Source organism: Anguilla anguilla, chromosome 19 (assembly GCF_013347855.1).
Source record: "Anguilla anguilla isolate fAngAng1 chromosome 19, fAngAng1.pri, whole genome shotgun sequence".
Lineage (NCBI taxonomy): Eukaryota > Metazoa > Chordata > Actinopteri > Anguilliformes > Anguillidae > Anguilla > Anguilla anguilla.
The window spans coordinates 9,508,458-9,526,191 of NC_049219.1; the positions used below are offsets into that span (position 1 = coordinate 9,508,458).

Below are 17,734 nucleotides of genomic sequence, written 5' to 3' on the forward strand. Positions count from 1 at the left end.
AATATCATCCGGCAGTAATGGACACGTGTTTTTCAACACGCAGTACGCAGCGGGTGGGAGACAAATACCGAGCCTTGTGGCAGGCTAAAATACTGCCATGTACACTGGCGATATCCGCTCTTCTCTGAAAAATGGCAATTGAATGAGATCGATTTTCATAACTGACAACTAGGTAGCAATCCAGGTTTCCAAGATTACGTAGGCTACCATTCCCAAAACCTAAAAAAAAACCTTCAAAACATCAAATGTTAGCAAACGTTAACATTTTGCAACCAGGTCGAAATCTTACATGCTAGCTACCGATACACGTGCATTGCTACAAAATTAATATTAGATATTACCCAACCTAAAAGAATAGCAACTCACTATCTCGATATAATTATTTCCAAACAACGTATTCCATTCTAGAACATCACTCTAATTATAGTTATCATCCCATTTTCTATTACTGACCATGCATGTGATCAAGACCTAGTTCATTGTGATCTCAGCTTCATTAAATTATAACACGCCTAGCTGTCAGTTCCGTTCTATGATTACATTACCCGATTAATTAATATTTTCTCCTCCGTGCTCGAATGCATCAATCACACACTGCCAGGCAATCCTCAGTGTTCGTGCAACCGACCTTTGCAATAGTATAGCATTCGTAACCTCCGGATTCCATTTAATATTAATCCGAACGCTCCACGGCAGGGACCCAACGGCCATTTCCTAGACACGTCCACACCTCGTAAAACCTCGGCTGTTCTGTACGAAGTCTCTGATTCACCCTGGATAAAATTCGCGGGAAACGTCAGATTTGGCGTACAGCATCACGTAGTCACTTCGTATTCGGTGGATTGTGGGAAACCGAGTCAGCTGGGGGGGGGGGGGGGGGGGCTAACTGACACTACAGGAAATACATATTTATGGTGCATGCCAAAACCGCCCCAAATTCCACTCACATTTCAGATGTTATCTTTGCCTCACATTATGTCCAGTAGATAAAGCATGATTTGGTCCTTGTTAGGTTGTAGATTGTTACCTATGTCTGATAGACAATCTTTACTTGCTGCATGTCTCTTATTAAGCTAATTAGCAGTTATAAAATTGGTGTTTTGTCTTCAATTGCACCAGAAGCTGGTTCCTGGATAAACACTGAATTAAATTAGAAATTCCTCACAAGCAATGTCATTTTTCCAATGACCAGTCATGCTAGTTTGGAGAGCTGTCGCGCACGCTCCCTCCAAAAATACATGACGACGACAATTTCCAGGCTTGCTCCAAACGTGCTGTTCCTCCATTACACTCCCTTATCCAGCAGTCTAAAAGCAAACCCTTAAGATAGTTTTAAAAGCACAGGTTATCGGGTCTGAAAGATGAGACACTGAATAGAAACCATAAAAAGAGGACAATGGATGTCGCACCACCAGAACCCACCCTCACAATTTACCCAAGTCTCAGGCCTCCCTGAATAAAGCTTCCCCCCCGAATTGCTCCTCAGAACCCAATCAAACCGTCAGCATCCCAAAACCAGTAACCCAAATCTGAAAAGGGGACCCGTTCGTGTTTGTCGAAGATGGTCACGCGTCAGATCTCACCCAGTTTCACACAACTTCAGCATAGGACCTACCGTGCGCCGCCTGGTAATGCAGTACTTCATCCACCCTGCATCTTGCCTCCACCAATCACCACAATGCAGCGATGAAGCCCACATTTACAGTGCTTTTGTACCCCCTCTTCCACGTGCAGCGTCCATTGTCAGGGTCCCTCCCAAACCCTGCATATCCATTCCCCACACATTAACGGCCGTGAGGCCACATTTGATTGAAATTCACAACATTTTCAACTGCAAAAGCCAAGTTCGCACACTCCTGCTTATCTGCATTGATAAGGAGCTTAAAGAGTTTAATGGTATATTGTGTCTCAGTATCATTATGATGATTGTACATTAGGTGACTGTGTTAAATCAGATGAATATCAGATGCACACAAACTCTCACAGTATTCTCCACAGACCTCTACACCATTGGAAAGTGTTCTCCAGCTGTGCACTATTGCATCTTAACTGATTATTATTATTATTACTACTACTACTACAATTACCAGCCCTTCCCATTTTGTTGTCAGTGTCCTGTTATAATACACGTGTACTATAAAGACATGTTTCTAGTGAAATATATATTGGCAAAAAAAAAAAAGAAATGATATATGTATAATACCTGCATATACGCCTGTATTTAAAGGGTACCTCAAAATACGTCTGAACAGTGGCCACAATCGGAGACAGTCAATTCCAACAGCGCCCCCCTCTGGCAAGAGTGCGTTCCATCGATTCCTCGGCGCCTGGAGGATTCTCGTGACCTCTGCCCCACAGCTGTAGAATTCGTTGCAGTCATCATGCTCAGAAAAACGTGTGAGCGGAGAAGCATTAAACCAAAGCTAAACTATGAAAATGAGACTTCAGTATATGGCGGTTCACTTAAACTACTATTAAAGCACAACTATAGAGAAAATTGTTCCCTACACATAGAGAAGCATGTGTAGATGACAATAATTATTTTATCATCATTTGTTTAAATATCCCAGTTCTTAGCAATGGTTTTGCCAAAATGTTTAGCTACCTTTGCATAGCAGTTGATTTAGTAGTGGAAGATCCAGTAAATTAATATGCACACCGTGTACACGCAAAATAATATTAATATTATGCGATAATAAAAACATTATTTACTATACTAAAAACTTACCTAGCAAGTGAATAACAAAGTGAGGGTGTGGCAGGCAAACGGATAGTTGCAAAACAGGTACCCTTTAATAGCGAACTATTCAAACTGCCAGGGAAACGAGTCATTTTTACGAATAAATCACCGTATAAATTGCGAAAATTAACTGACACATTAACAATGCAAGGAGAAACAGTTTTGTAGTTGTTCTACGGCAGATGTCAATACAAGCAATGTTTAGCAGTTTGGCTAGCTAGCAACAAGCTGAACGAATTAACTCACCAACTTGCTACAACGTTATTAAACGTTATTTTACAGTGTATAGTGGTTCAGTTGAGGCGAAATGAATAAATACTAGCAGATAGCTACAATATTTTCCTCAGTATTAGCAATAACCTATGTCTATGGTTCAAACGCCACAGGTGAGGCTGCTTGCGTAATTAAGGCGTCAGAATTCAAATCCTCATTTGCAATAGGGATTCTGACCGCTTATTGGGTGCGCGTGTTATCACAAACATGGCAAAGGTTACTTGGTAAGATTGTAAACAATCCGGAAAATATTTTGTATGTGGTTTCCTGCAAAGCTGTTTGCTTGCTTGATGTTTACAGCGTAGTAAACATCAGCGAAGTAACATGCACGGAAGTGTGCTTTAAAACTAAATAAACATAATACAGAAATCTGTTACAATGCACCGAAGACATAGAAGTTGCAATGCTCAAGATCAACGTGTCATATTATTTACTTAGCATGGCTTAAAACCCATAATATCTGGATTCACTGACTACTGAACTCCAGAGCTCCACATTAGCTCAATCAGTAAAGGCACTTGTCACCTATGTAATTTTCTCCAAGTCGAAACTGTAAAAATAAATGCACAAAACTTCTTTCGATTACAAGTAACCTTCCCCCCCCCCCCCCCCCCCCCCTCAGCAAACGACCTTTAGGCATAAACACAGAGAAAATAAACCTTTTTAAAACTGAATTGTACCATTTATTTTACACACACATTCAGAAGTACATCCTTCCTTGGGTTGGCTGATGATGAAATGGAGTGTTTCAGTAAGACCTAGCAAAGAAAAATCTTCCTGATGAAAAAGTATTTTCTTCATTTTTTTTTTTTGTCTTGTTTTGTTTTGTTGTTGTTGCTTTATTTTGAGTAATAACAACCAAAGCCTTTATTCTTAGCTTCATCATTAACACCATCATCATCATACTCAGTAAATTCACTCCTCCTTTCAGGAGAAACAAAGTTAAATTGAGAACGCTGCCATTTTTAGTGTAGTAAGTGGTATGTTAAATTCCTGCAGGTGAGGTCGGCTTGCCCACTCGCACGAGAAGTTCACAATGGCACCGGTCCGTCCGGCCGCCGTCAGCGCCAACCCTCGTAGTCGCCCGGGTAACAGTCTTTTGGGTCGTCCTCGTCGCTCGAGTAGAGTCCCCCCGCGGGCCCGAGGGTAACGTCTTTGTTCCCGCCCGAAAAGGCTGTGCGCCTTGGGTCACGACTCCCCGTTGAGAACTTTGGTTGCCGGGGGCTGCATGAAGTCCTTGAAGGGCCCCAGGGCCTCCTTCAGGGCGTGGCTGACCTCGGAGGAGGAGCAGGTGATGCACTCCACCAGCGTCGGGTAGAGGTCGATCACCTGCGCCCAGGTGCTCCCGTCCACTGGAGCCGACGCCCGGGACGAAGGAGACAGGAAGTGACGACACAGAAGTTAGCGATTGCTCTGCGTTTGGCTATTATACTGCTACGCTTATTACTGTACTCTACACCTGTTCTATCTATCTGTTGTGTCACCGTACTTCCTTTCTGGGTCATGCTACATCACATAATGCTTTTTGAATAATAAAGCTTTATTTACACATTGAGGAAATGACAAATATTAATACGTTTCGTACTTTATCACGCACAAGGACTGATAATGACATGGGATTGAATGAGAATGCCTTAAAGCGCCTTTCAAAGGGTCTGGAATCACCGTTTTCAGGCTGGGTCTTCCTGAGAGAGTCCATCAGGGTGCTGATGGCTTTGAGCACAAAGATTATCTCCGTCACCTGTTGCCTAGTACACACACAAAAAAAACAAACATACACACAATCACATAATATCCTGATATAGCAGGTGTACGTATCGTTCTGAAACAACTTTGTCCTCAAAGGATTTAAGCCTGTGGAAGACCTTGGATACGCTTGCAACGGTTTCTCAGATTCTGCTGAGTCATTCCACATCGGTTCATCGCGTTTTTCGGGTGTTCGGGGCGGGGCGGGGCGGGCGGGGGGAAACGGAGCTCACCTGGGGAGCGGGCAGCGTCCGCTCAGCCTCTCGTCCTCGGCGTAGCGGAGCAGGACGTCCTGGGAGCGCCTGAGGAGGACGGACAGGGCCAGGCGGGAGATGTAGCCCTCCTGCGGCGTGGACGCCTCGCTGCTGAAGGAGAACTGCAGCAGCGTCTCGAAGCACGCCTTGGAGAACTCCTCCCGCATGCGCACGTCCAGCTCCGCCTCTGCACCGCACGGGACACGCCCCTTTAGAACGGGCAGGCTACGGGACACGCCCCTTACTGCCTCACACGCAATTCCGACCCAACGGTCATCCTGAACGCTCGATTTTACGATACGTGTGCAATGTAACGTGAGCCATATTCCCTTACAAACCTGCACCCACAAACAGTATTAACAATACCTTGCTTGCTGCTTTATCTAGAGAAGATTCAGTCATCTGATGCATAATAAATACATGTTCTGAACTTGCATTCAAATATGCACTACAACAAGGAATATTTCCAGAAGTACATTAGGCCAAAGGCAAAGACAAATGACTGGTGGTGTTTTGACGCTGTTGCCTCCAACTGCGAAAACCAAAAAATAAGTCAGTCTTATCGGGAACATTAGTCTTATATTTAGACTTTAAAACCTTATTTCAGTTACTCTTCTGCTAAAGAAGACAAAAAGATTGCCAATGAGGTCTGTGGGGTTGGCCTCCTGAGACAGTTTGACTCATTTCAAGATTTCAAGCAAAAAGTAACTTAAAACAAGCTAATATTTTTTTGTTACTTGAGAGAGAAAAAATATAATGTTTTCTTTCATCTCGTTGCAAGACCAAAACACTTAAGGCTTTTGCAGCGCGCTGGCCACGCCCCCGACCTGTGAAGGTGGAGGACTGGGAGTGGATGGAGCCCCTGTTGAGCATCGCCATGACGCGCCCCACGAACTCTTTGGGGATGGAGCTGGCGAAGGGCAGGATCTGGGCGCTGATGAGCCGCACCACCTGCGGACGCAACGCGACGGACGTGAGGAGGCGCGTGACCGTCCGGGAGCCCCCCCCAACTCCCCCCCGGATTCGCAACGGGTCGTTACCTCCACGTCCACGCTCTCGTTTTTCCGGAACTCCTCGATGGACAGGCTATCAGGCGGCGTGCTGGGAAGAGAGGGAAAAAAAGCACACAGGTTCCTCATGAGCACAGGATGAGGGCTGCGGGGTGTGCGTTATAAAAATAAGCACTAATTCCCAAAGGATAACAGTCAACTGGCATCCAGGCCCTGAATCACTGCCCCGCCCTCTACTGAGAAATGTTTCCGGGGGATTCGGGGTCTGTAATTGCTCCCGTTCTTGCCTGGCCATTTCTCCTGGCCACAACTGCTTCTAGCGAGCCTAGCGAGGCTAGCTTCTAGCGAGGCTAGCTCCTCCCTAACCACACCCGATCTGAATCCATTCCGCATCGGCCAAAGTCAAGGACCTTCAAATAGCTAGGCTAGGCTAGGCTAGGCTAGGCTAGGCTAGGCTAGGTGAGGCTAGGCTAGGTTAGGCTAGACTAGGCGAGGCTAGGCTAGGTGAGGCGAGGCGAAGCGGCGGCGGCTAAGCGCGGCGGCGCGGGTACCTTTTGGGGAACAGGAAGTCCTCGAAGGCGCCGGCGAGCTCCGGCCACATGGCGTCGAACTTGCCCGAGGCGGCGTGCTGCCGGGCGACGGGCAGCCCCACGGACAGCGCCGCGAGCAGGGAGGAGACGGCCAGCTTCCAGGTGCTCTCCGACGGGCAGGCGTACTTCAGCCCCAGGGGCATCCTCAGCGTCTGCAGGGGGGAACAGGGTTAGGGCCGGACTCCTCACACCACAGAAGAAGAAGAGAGAGCGTGCGGGCCAGGCCCCACAGAAAAGCCCTCACACGACTGTAATTTCCTGCAGGTGTGTCACCTTCTGTGACATCACAGCCTTTGTTCCAGAGTGTTCCGTGGGGACCAGTGGGAGAGGGGTGCTCTTTTATGGGGTGTCGTGAGCCAGCTCTCACTCCGAACGCACGACGTGGCAGCGGCGGTCGGGGTGAAATCCGAACGCGTCGGGATTCGCGAGGGGCCGGACGCCGTACCTTGATGATGTTCCGCAGAACGCTCTCGCCGATCACGGCCTTGTGACAGGCCGTGTGCTGGTACAGGTCCACCACCACCTCCAGGGACCTCTCTGCAAACGGTACATAGTTCAAAGCTACCCACTCCGCCTGCAGGGCCGAGAGAGAGGGACAGAGAGAGAGGGGGGCATATTTACATGTTGGGAGAGGTACCTCAATGCAGAAGACACGTTACCTACATCCACCGTATCAACACTCATTTTTAATTGTTTGCGAAACTGAAAACACTGTAGCAGCTCGTTTTGTGCCAAGGTGGAGCATCAGAAGGCTGACAGGCTAGCAACCAATCGCCAAATAACAAAGCCCAAGCATGCATTATTGCCAGTGGGGGTCAATCATTAAACACAAGGTGAAATCAGAGGGGAATCAAGGGCGTCAAATCAGGAAAATACACCACAGGAGACGGGTTGACGGCTCACAGATAAGGGATACTCCATCAGCAGAGCTCTGGGATTTGGGCAACCGCATTTATGGCCTGTAATTCAGTCTTCCAGCCACAAGGTGCCAGTAGAGAATTTTAGAGGCACGCAGTGGATTCTCAGTGGTGACAGGCCACGGAGTCCAGTTGCCGAAAGCTCAAAGCCCTACACATCACACGGTGTGAGGACGGAGGAAAGGGTGGAGGTGGAGGAATAGGTGCCTACCACGGAGGGTAAAACTGCTAGATCTGTCAGCGCTACGACTGTAGAGTGCATTAATCTGAGACAGAGGGCCGAGGGAGAGTCAACTCACCGGTGTAAACAGTTGGATCTAAAGTCGATCCAACGCGTGATACAGAAGAAGAAGAAAAAAAAAAACAGAACGAGAGAAGAACGGTACAAACGTTAACGTACACCTGCGCGATCCAGGAAGAGGAAGCTGTGTGGCTGAAAACGTAACCGGGGCAGGGGGAGTGAGCGGATATCGTCCCGCTGATGAATGTGCACGGGGAGCGGCTGTTACTGAGGAGGTTTTAATGACGTTCTCGGCTGGCGGGAACGAGGGGGGGCTGCATTTATTCACGTTACATGAATTACAAGGATGTCACTATAGGCCCTGGGACAAACCCTTGGCTAACAGACAGGCTGGGACAAACCCTGGGCTAACAGACAAACATTGACACACCCTGGGCTGACAGACAGACTGACAAACCCTGGGCTAACAGACAAACATTGACACACCCTGGGCTGACAGACAGACTGACAAACCCTGGTTTGGCAGACAGACTGTGACAAACCCTGACAGAAAGGGGGCGCTCACCTGGCTGTACTTGGCGTTGGCGACGTATTTGGCCTCCAGCTTCCCGAACTGCGGCGGCTTGCAGGAGAACTCCACAAACAGAAGCAGCTGGTCAAAGATGGCCGGGTACATGACCTGCATGCTCTCCGGGCCAACACATATAGCCTGCGCCGGGTACGACAACATACATCACACACCTTTTACCACTGCTGGCAATGCAATTCTGAAACAGGTTTACACAACACTGCAAAACTGTGCCATCTGTGCCAAGATCCATTCATCTGTAAACGTCTTTTATATATGAAGGAGAAAAACTACAGCACTATTGCAATACATCGTCCTCCAGTAGTCTACGTATATGCCAGATCTACACTTACAATACCTAACACAAATGTCCTTTACACTCAACAGTAAAAAAAGCCTGTGGGTAAGCCTGAAGTTAGAACGCAGTACCTCCTCCCAGCCAGCAGAGGTCGCTCACCTTCTGCAGGACGTCCAGAGCGGTGAGCACAGCCTCCTGGAGGCTGGTGAGCACGGCCTCGGTGTAGGCGGGGAGGATGAAGGGCGAGGCGTCGGAGCCGATGGGGACGGACACCGCCCCCTGCAGGATGACGCCGAGCTTGCGCAGCTCCTCCATGCTGAAGTCGGCCCTGATGTGCTGGTAGAGGGCGGGGAAGATCTGCACCAGGGCGGTGAGGAAGGGCTGGCTGGGGATGAAGGCGGGACCAGGCCCGTCCCCAGCGGTGGCGGTGGCGGTGGCGGCGGCGGCGGTGGGGGGGCGGGTGCTGCTCGTCCCCGTCCGGTACCAGGTGTTCCACGCCGACCACCACAGGGCCGAGTCCTCCTCCAGCTCGTCTGCCGCTGCCCCGGGGGGCGGGGCTTGCTGCCGCTGCTGCTGCTGCTCCGCCCCCTCGTACCGGCCCGGCCCCTCTGCCGGCGAATCGGGGGGCGGGGGCCTGCCGGGCCCGCAGGCCTGCGCCGGGTCGGCCACCGCGGGGACGCCCATGGCGGCGAGGGCGTCGGGGGAACGCTCGGCGTCGCGGGCGGGCGTGGCGATCTGCAGGATCTCCTGGAAGCTCTTGAGGGCCGCCAGGGAGACCTCGTTGTTCTTGCTGAGGGCGGCCGACTGGATGTGGTCCAGGAGGACCTCCCACGCTTTGAAGAAATCCCCTGGGAACAGGACCACCGCAAGGAATTATGGGAACAGGAGGAACTCTGACTCGTAGATGCAAGGCTAATGCTTGCGCCTTGAGTGCGCTAACAGTTAGCTACTTTATGTAGCACTGGAGCCATAGAGCCATGCGGCCTAGTTTGGACTGCAGCCTAGGGTAGGTGCAAAGTTTAGGCTTAAAACAAGGGGGTTTTTTTTGGGTTGTTTTTTGACGACTTTGAATACAAGAGCAGCACACAGCCTATTATCTATTGCTACCCGAAGATAATTTGCAAGCAAAATGAACTGCGCTTTCATAGTTAGCTCCATCAGTAAACCTCAGTTTGGGCTACTGACAGAAACAGCCCTACTCACAGGTGCCTTTAGAGGCTAACAAACGTATGTGGAATTGCTCCGTTGGGCCGTTCGCGTTACCGAGAGACTGCAGCAGGTATCTCCTGGTGTTGAAGATCCGGGCCACGCCCGCCAGCGTCAGCACCCAGGTCTCCGCCCACTGCTTCTCCGCCGTGTCGCGGGAGTGGTGGATGAGGATGTTCCCGCCCCCGGACTCGATCTTCTCCTTGTCCGCCGTGCTGGAGGACTTCCTCACGCAGTCCAGCAGGTGGAAGAGCACCTGAGGCAGGCAGACGCGTCCCCAAAAACTCGTTTAGTCAGAGACCGCCACTGCCACAAGCGTCCGGGGGGCCATTTTACGGATTTAGGTAAACAGATCCAGCTGGCCGACGGGCGCTCACCTTCCAGACCACGGTGTGCCAGGTGGCGGGCTGCAGCAGGGTGCCGTGGGCACTGACGGTGGAGAAGAGGGTCTGCCCCGCGCTCTTGCGGACGGCGGGGCGGGGGTCCACGCACATCTCCCCCAGCCCGGCGTACAGGCACAGCCACAGGCAGTCGAAGGGCGGGGCCGGGTGGAAGGGCCGGTTCAGGGCCACGCCCTTCTCCCTGGCCTGCTTCTCCAGAGCCGCCTCCTCCCTGTTCAGCTCCTGCTCGATGGTATCTCCCCTCTGGTAGAAGTAGTCCGAGATGTTCCACTGCAGGTAACACGGGGGGGTTTTACAAGAGCACAATGAGCAGCTTGTTTCTCATACACAGCCAACAACATTACCTCATAGACCACAGATTAAAATGGCGGTTTGTGTGCCCACAGTTTAATGTTCAGCAGGGTTGTTGGCAAGTTGTTTAAGAAGTCTGCACATCTTGCACTTGCTGTCTCTTTTGGGACTACACTTTCCCTATCGGCACTACAATCCCAGAACACTTTTTCTTGCGTTGTGAGCCACTCCGGAGTCGAGCGTCTATGGTAAAGAATCTGAGTAAAGTAAACTGAAGTAAAAGTAAAGATGCTAGCTGGCTGGATTGGTTGAAGTAAAAGAGCCTTTTTACCAGAAGGCCTATGGAAGTCAGACTGATGTTGAGCTCTTGGTTCTGGAGCCCGAAGCTGCCGGCGACATCCACCACGATCTGCAGGCACGTGCAGGGCATTGTGGGAAGGAAGTCCGTCACCACCAGCTGCAGGCACTGGAAGGCCATTCGGATCAAGGACTCCCTGAAGGCAAAAACAAAGGCGTTGTGATTCCGTTCATCTGTACCGGCTGTATGCAAACTGCTTCTCTTCTTCTGTGTCATTAAGTGAAATGGATGTGTAGAGAAAAGGCTACTCTTGTTGTCCTTGGAAGGGAGGATAAACTGAGAAATAACTGAAAGCAAATAGGTATTCGACCCAGGTCTGGTGTAAAACCACAGCTGATTGCTAATGTGCCTGTGCTGTGCTGTGCTGTGCTGCGCTGCGCTGCGCTGTGCTGTGCTGTGCTGTGCTGCGCTGTGCCGCAGGCCCACCCCTGGTCGTTGCGGATGGCCCCGATGACCCCCAGGACGAGGGGCCACCCGGGGCCCAGGCGGTCCCCCTGGCTCTGCAGGATCTGCAGCACGCTCTCCAGCTGCTTGTGCCGGATGTCCGGGTGGAGGATGTTGGAGAGCTCCTTCAGCGGGTTGAGCAGCAGCAGCTGCAGCCTCTGAGAGAGTGAGAGTGAGAGAGAGAGAGAGAGAGAGAGAGAGAGAGAAGAGGGGTAGAGCGTCAGAGTGGGAAGGAGAGAGGGGAGTTAGTGTAGAGCGTCAGTGGGATAGAGGGGAGTGAGGGTAGTGTCAGAGTGATAGAGGGGAGATAGAGTAGAGCATCAGAGTGACAGAGGGGAGTTAGTGTAGAGCGTCAGAGGGACAGAGGGGGCATGGCATTACCGGGTTGTGGGACAGCGGGGGGTCGTGTTTAAACGCCAGGCCTGCTTTGATCAGCGTGGTCACCGCCTCCGCCCCCCACTCCCTCATCCGGGCGTTGGGGTGCTGGCAGACCTGCGGGACGCCACACCACACCCCACAAACACAGTTCAAAAAAATAAATTAAAGAAAACCTCTCCTTCGCCATGGTTACAAAAAAAGGACTATGAAGCTTTTCCATAGTAAACACACACACAGAGAAGGTGTGCTCCTCATAGAGAAAGGGCAGAGAAAGCGCATCAGAAACGCCTGGTGGTCACAGAGGAGGGGGAGGGGCTCCGGGTTTTTTAATTTTTTTATTTTTGAAATGGGGGGAACGATTGGGAGGAAAGGTTCCACGCTTACCTTCTGCAACAGACACGGGAGCAAGAGAGAGAGAGAGAGAGACAGAAGGACAAACTTGAAGGAGAAGAACGAATGACACACACGCGCGTTCACAACGCAGACAGGTAACACTCAAACTGGACGGCTCAAACGCCCTCTACAGGAGAGGAGAGGAAATGGCCATAGAACACAACCGCGACCGTAGACGGTCATGTACATAACACCGGACGTAGCGGTTTATAACGGTTCTCCGTGACGCATGTGTGTTTAAAGCAGTCGGCTTCACATGCAGCCCGAAATTCATACCGCGGTCGTACGGTCAGCGGCGAGACCGTAGCGGGACGGTCCCGGACGGAAACAGGCGCTTACCTCCAGCAGGTGACCCGTCAGAGGCCTCCACAGGATCTCGATGCGGTCCATGTTGACCAGGCCGGTCTCCAGAAGCTTGGCGACCGCAAACAGAGACGGCTCCTGCCCAAAGGAATCGGCGAGTTTCCATATCTTTATTTAAACCCCCCTCCTGACCCGGAATGGCAAAATGCTGAAGTTCTCCACCCATTCAGGAGAGAGCGGCTAAGCGAATACCTTATTGTTCCCGTAGGCCATATCCATGGCTTCCACTGAGAGCGAGCAGAGAGCGTTGATCAGGTGATGCAGGGACACGTCATCCAGGTACCTGCAGAGACACCACACACACACACACACACGCACACGCACACACGCACACGCACACACACACACACGCACACGCACACGCACACACAGACACGCACACGCGCACACACGCACACGCACAGAATCAGAATCAGAATCAGAATCGGGTTTATTGCCAAGTAGGTTTACACATACAAGGAATTTGTTTTGGTCAGGTGGTGCGTAACAGTGAACATAAAATAAGATAAGATAAATAGAGTAACACGCACACACACACAGACACACACACGCACACGCACACGCACACACACACGCACACGGACACACACACACACGCACACGAGGGTGAAAAATGTATATGATGCTAAATTGGCAGAAGTGAAGAAATTAGTTCACGCACGCATGCACACACACGCGCGCACACACACACGCGCGCACACACACACACGCACACACACGGTAACGGTCCTTACTGGGAGCTCTCAAACAGCCGGGAGAGAATGTTGGAGATGACCGGCAGGTCGGTCATCACCGCCGTGGTCAGCACCTGCGGGCGGGGACCAAAATGGCCGTGAGGTCAGAGGTCATCCTTTCAGAGGTGCTGAACGCGGGGCCTGGAACGGGGCGGGACGGGACGGGGGGGGGGGTGCGGGTGACTCACCGTGCTGGGGCCCTCCACCGCTCGCCCAGGCTTCAGAGCGCCACCGCTCCCAGGCTTCAGGCCTAGGATCCACACCAGGTGCTGCAGGACACGCGGAGAGAAACAGGAAGTCCTACATATATACATACACTACTAATATATACATTTCTTGGCACTAAAGCATCTTGGATTTGTTGGCACTAAGCATCTTGAATTTTCTGACACTAAAGCATTTGAGTTTGCTGGCATTTTAACATCCTGAGTTTGCTGGCACTAAAACATCTTGATTTTGATAGCACTAAAGCATCTAGGATTTGCTGGCACTACAGCATCTTGCATGGAGAGTGACCTCGCTACACCAATGGGAATGGAGGAGGGAGGCTGACGCACCTGCAGAGTGGCCAGCACCAGCTGCCAGGACGTGCCCAGCACCGCGCCGTGACAGTGGGCCAGGCTCAGCAGGGTACACATGCACTGGATGTTCTTCGCCGTGAGCTGAGAGAGAGAGACATGGAGAGAGAGAGAGAGAGAGAGAGAGCAGGGGACAGAGAGATGGAGAGAGAGAGAGCAGGGGACAGCAGAGAGATGGAGAGAAGGAGAAAGAGAAAGCAGGGGGCAGAGAGAAGGAGAGAGAGAAAAAAGGGATTAGAGTGAAGGACAGAAATCAGGGGACGGAGAGGGAGGGAGAGAGAGTAAAATTAAGAGAGATAGAGGAAAGCGTGTGACAGAGAGACAGGAAGGGGAGAGAGACAGAGAGGGAGAGAGGGAAAGAAAGAGGGAGGGAGACAGAAAGAGAGGGAGAGAGATACTGAGTAAAAGTCTCAGAGCAAAATCAACAATGCTGCCAAAAATCTAATAAGACCCAGAAAAGGTTTCTGAATCCATTTACAGAAAAAGAAAAGGTGTCTGAGACACAGGCCCTTCAGTCTCCAATAAGAACGCACCGTCCTCTTCATACGCAACCGTGACTCTCTTCAGGAACGAAGGGAACAGAAATCTCATTTAACTGGTGCTTAGGGCAAGCGCAAAACCCAATCAAAGAGGACTGAGCAGGCACTCAAGCAGAACTCCGCAGCAATTCAATTCCAGTGAATTAGCCGTCAAGTCATTACAGGATCCGAAGCAGGCGAACTGTTAGATTAGCTTTATCCCCTGTGCAGTAAGTGTCAGTTAAGACAGAGTTTTTAGGGTGCTTTCTCCTACTCTGGGGTTGGGGCGGGTCGGTTGGAGGGGGGGTGTGGGGGTGGGGGGTTAGGGCAGGGAAGGGCACGTGTCCTTACCACCACGGTGCCCTGGGGCTGGGTGGTTAGCGGCTGCCCCACCGCCACCACCTGCTGGTGGGAGTCGCTGGACGGGCTGAGGATCTGCACACACTGGCCCTGGATGGAGTACGCTGGAGAGCACAAGAGCACACGCAGCGCGTTAAGGAGCCTGCAGAGATACAGCCTTACTGCCACTCACACACACACGCACTCTTTCACACACACACACACTCACATCACTCACACACACACACACACACACGCACTCTCTCACACACACACACACTCTCTCACACACACACACACACACACAATCTCACACACACACACATACACACACACGCACTCTCTCTCACACACACACACACACACACACACACACACGCACTCTCACACACACATCATCACACACACACACACACACACATACACACATCATCTCTCTCTCTCTCACACACACACACACACACGCACATCACTCACACACACACACACACTCTCACACACACACACACACTCACACACACACACACATCATCTCTCTCTCTCACTCACACACACACACACACACACCATCTCTCTCTCTCTCTCACACACACACTCACACACATCATCTCTCTCTCTCACACACACACACACACACACACACGCACATCACTCACACACACACACACACACACACACTCTCACACACACACACATCATCTCTCTCTCTCACACACACACACTCTCACACACACACACACACATGCCCCCGCACACTCACGCTTGCTGGAGAGGTTAGCCGTGCAGCCGCTGAGCACGGTCAGGGCGTAGTGCGGCGGCAGCGAGGCCTTGCAGATGGCGGTGATGAAGGCGTCGCGGGGCGTGACCAGGCCCAGCCGCCCGCACACAGACGCCATGGTCAGCTCCGCCTTCAGGATGTTCTCCGTGGCCGCCTCGTCCGTGCTGGGGGAGGGGGGGGGGGGGTAGAGAACACGCACGGTGAGTCCGTCTCACTCCAAAGGCACCACAACAGCCATCCCCACATTCGACTTTATCTCTGTTACTCTGCACACTGGGATAAGCAAATGTGTGTCCTTATCTTCTGAACGGAAGCATGTTTTAAGCCTCCAGTATAAGACACTATATTTTGAATGCAATCATTATGACAGATGCGTTGGTGCGATTTAACTTGAATTATCAAATGCAGTTATTCAACTTGTATATCGTTCAATCGATCTGTCTTCCCGTGACAAGTCCACCCTTCCACAAGGGGGCGCTGTGGCGGCAGAGGAGGGCCGTACCTGGCGTCCAGCAGAAGGGAGAGGGCGGCCAGGAGTCCGCACCAGCAGGCGCTGACCATCTCCTCCCAAACCTGCTGGGGACCTGGGGACAGACACGCAAATTTTACCGGAAACTGAAGAGGACAGGTGTTTCAAACGCGTATCAGACACGGGCCTGGGGCGCGGACCAACCTGGCTCCTGACTGTGGTCCGCCGGACCCTGGCCGGGGCCCGGGTCCGAGGGGCCCTTCTCCTGGGCCAGCTCCTTCTCCATGAGAGCAGTGATGCCCCGCACAAGGTCCAGCAGGGCGCTGTAGGCCACCGACATGGCATAGCCCTCGGGGATGGACGGGGGCTCCACCTTATCCAGCATCTCCAGGCTGGGGCGGGGGGAGGCAAGACCCAGCCGTGAGAGAGCTCTGCAGCGGTTACCCGTAAGCGACCAATCAAAACACTCTTCACATGACTGACAGCACGGCAAGCCAATAAGCTGTCCTACCCCATTAGTAAATCATGAAATGAGTAAAACTCACCTCACCTGATTGGAAATCTTTTTGTCTTATGTAGCAAAAAAGTAACAGAAATAAGATCTTAAGTCAAAATATAAGACTAAAATCTGTGTTAAGTGTGACTTATTCTTTGGTTTTTTGCAGTAGATGTGAAATAACCAGTTGCTATGGGACTGACGCTGTGCAGGGGGCGGGCCCTGTGTTGGCGGGGTCCTTACTAGGTGGCCTTAGCGCTGCCCTGCACGCTGACCGTCATCAGGGGGATCCAGATGCCCCGGTACTCGAAGGCGGCCTGCGTGGTCGGCCCCCCGCTCGCCCCCGCCGCTCCCGGGCCGCCCTGAGCCGCCGCCGGGCCGCCGGACCCGGACCCGCCTGAGGGAGACGCACAGGCGTTGTTAGCCCAGAGCTGACCGTCTGGTTAGCCTACGCAATCTTTGGCATGACCTGGGACTCCACCCCCCAGAGAGGGGCGGCACTGACCGGCGGCCATGTTGGCGACGGCCGAGTTGCCCGCGCTGGGCGCGATGAAGAGGGACTGGATGAAGGAGCCCAGGGCGTTGACGATGTCCCTGAACACTTTGGTGGAGTGAGGCTTCATGTCGTAGGACTGACAGAAGGACCTGAAAAAGGGAAGGGGGGGGGGGGGTGGTTGGGGGCGGGAGAAGGGAGCTCTATGAATCACACCACAGGGTCACAAGGCCTGGCCACGCCCTGCCAGATACAAACACTCGGGGAATGGCTGGGGAAGCGTTCATAAGTTCACACAAAGTGAAAGTGACAGTGAAAATACAGCACGTTTCTACAGTAGTCACGTGCTTTGAGGAAGAGAGCAGCGGTACAAAGACAACAGAGCAGGGGATGGAGGCTGTTGTGGAAGCCCGGAGAGGCGGTGAAAGGGGGTAGTGTGCATCCACACAGCTGGGTAGGAACTAGGGGGACTGCTCTCCGTGTCTGCTCACACCGTCTTTGCTGTGGCACGTGGGGACGATGTTGGCGGTCGCGCGGGGGGGGCGGGGGCGGGGGCGTACGCGGTGGATGGTCGGCGGCTCTCACCGTAGCAGGTGGGGCTGCACGCACAGCCGGTGGATAGACTCCACCGCCACCGCCCGCAGCCACTGCGGCTTCTCCCCGTCCAGGAACTTCACCAGCAGGGACAGGAAGATCTCGCACTCGGTCACCTGAGGACACACACGCAGAGTGTGTGTGTGTGTGTGTGTGTGTGCGGGTGTGTGTGTGTGTGTGTGTGTGTGTGTGTGCGAGTGTGTGTGTGTGTGTGTGTGTGTGTGTGTGTGTGTGTGTGTGTGTGTGTGTGTGCGGGTGTGTGTG

General features: G+C 52.1%; 1 protein-coding gene across 4 annotated transcripts in view; it reads right to left on the minus strand.

Moving 5' to 3' along the window:
- Positions 1-3,673: 3,673 nt before the first annotated feature.
- LOC118219250 (protein MON2 homolog) overlaps positions 3,674-17,734 on the minus strand; it is a 22,610-nt gene continuing 8,549 nt past the window's right edge. Inside the window, exons 9-36 of one of the 4 annotated variants that reach the window (XM_035402258.1) lie at positions 17,462-17,586; positions 16,889-17,028; positions 16,627-16,780; positions 16,092-16,279; positions 15,921-16,002; positions 15,401-15,582; positions 14,653-14,765; positions 13,763-13,867; positions 13,394-13,474; positions 13,206-13,279; positions 12,664-12,754; positions 12,448-12,549; positions 12,100-12,102; positions 11,719-11,829; positions 11,320-11,495; positions 10,867-11,029; positions 10,221-10,514; positions 9,901-10,099; positions 8,797-9,485; positions 8,337-8,480; positions 7,830-7,847; positions 7,059-7,187; positions 6,575-6,765; positions 6,054-6,114; positions 5,841-5,964; positions 4,993-5,200; positions 4,679-4,761; positions 3,674-4,365 (exon numbers count right to left, since the gene is read on the minus strand). In XM_035402258.1, the coding sequence (XP_035258149.1) occupies positions 4,202-4,365; positions 4,679-4,761; positions 4,993-5,200; positions 5,841-5,964; positions 6,054-6,114; positions 6,575-6,765; positions 7,059-7,187; positions 7,830-7,847; positions 8,337-8,480; positions 8,797-9,485; positions 9,901-10,099; positions 10,221-10,514; positions 10,867-11,029; positions 11,320-11,495; positions 11,719-11,829; positions 12,100-12,102; positions 12,448-12,549; positions 12,664-12,754; positions 13,206-13,279; positions 13,394-13,474; positions 13,763-13,867; positions 14,653-14,765; positions 15,401-15,582; positions 15,921-16,002; positions 16,092-16,279; positions 16,627-16,780; positions 16,889-17,028; positions 17,462-17,586 (4,194 nt within the window). In that variant the 3' untranslated portion in view covers positions 3,674-4,201. The remainder of the gene's footprint in view (positions 4,366-4,678; positions 4,762-4,992; positions 5,201-5,840; positions 5,965-6,053; positions 6,115-6,574; positions 6,766-7,058; positions 7,188-7,829; positions 7,848-8,336; positions 8,481-8,796; positions 9,486-9,900; positions 10,100-10,220; positions 10,515-10,866; positions 11,030-11,319; positions 11,496-11,718; positions 11,830-12,099; positions 12,103-12,447; positions 12,550-12,663; positions 12,755-13,205; positions 13,280-13,393; positions 13,475-13,762; positions 13,868-14,652; positions 14,766-15,400; positions 15,583-15,920; positions 16,003-16,091; positions 16,280-16,626; positions 16,781-16,888; positions 17,029-17,461; positions 17,587-17,734) is intronic. The other 3 variants (XM_035402260.1, XM_035402259.1, XM_035402262.1) reach the window with 3 other exon arrangements.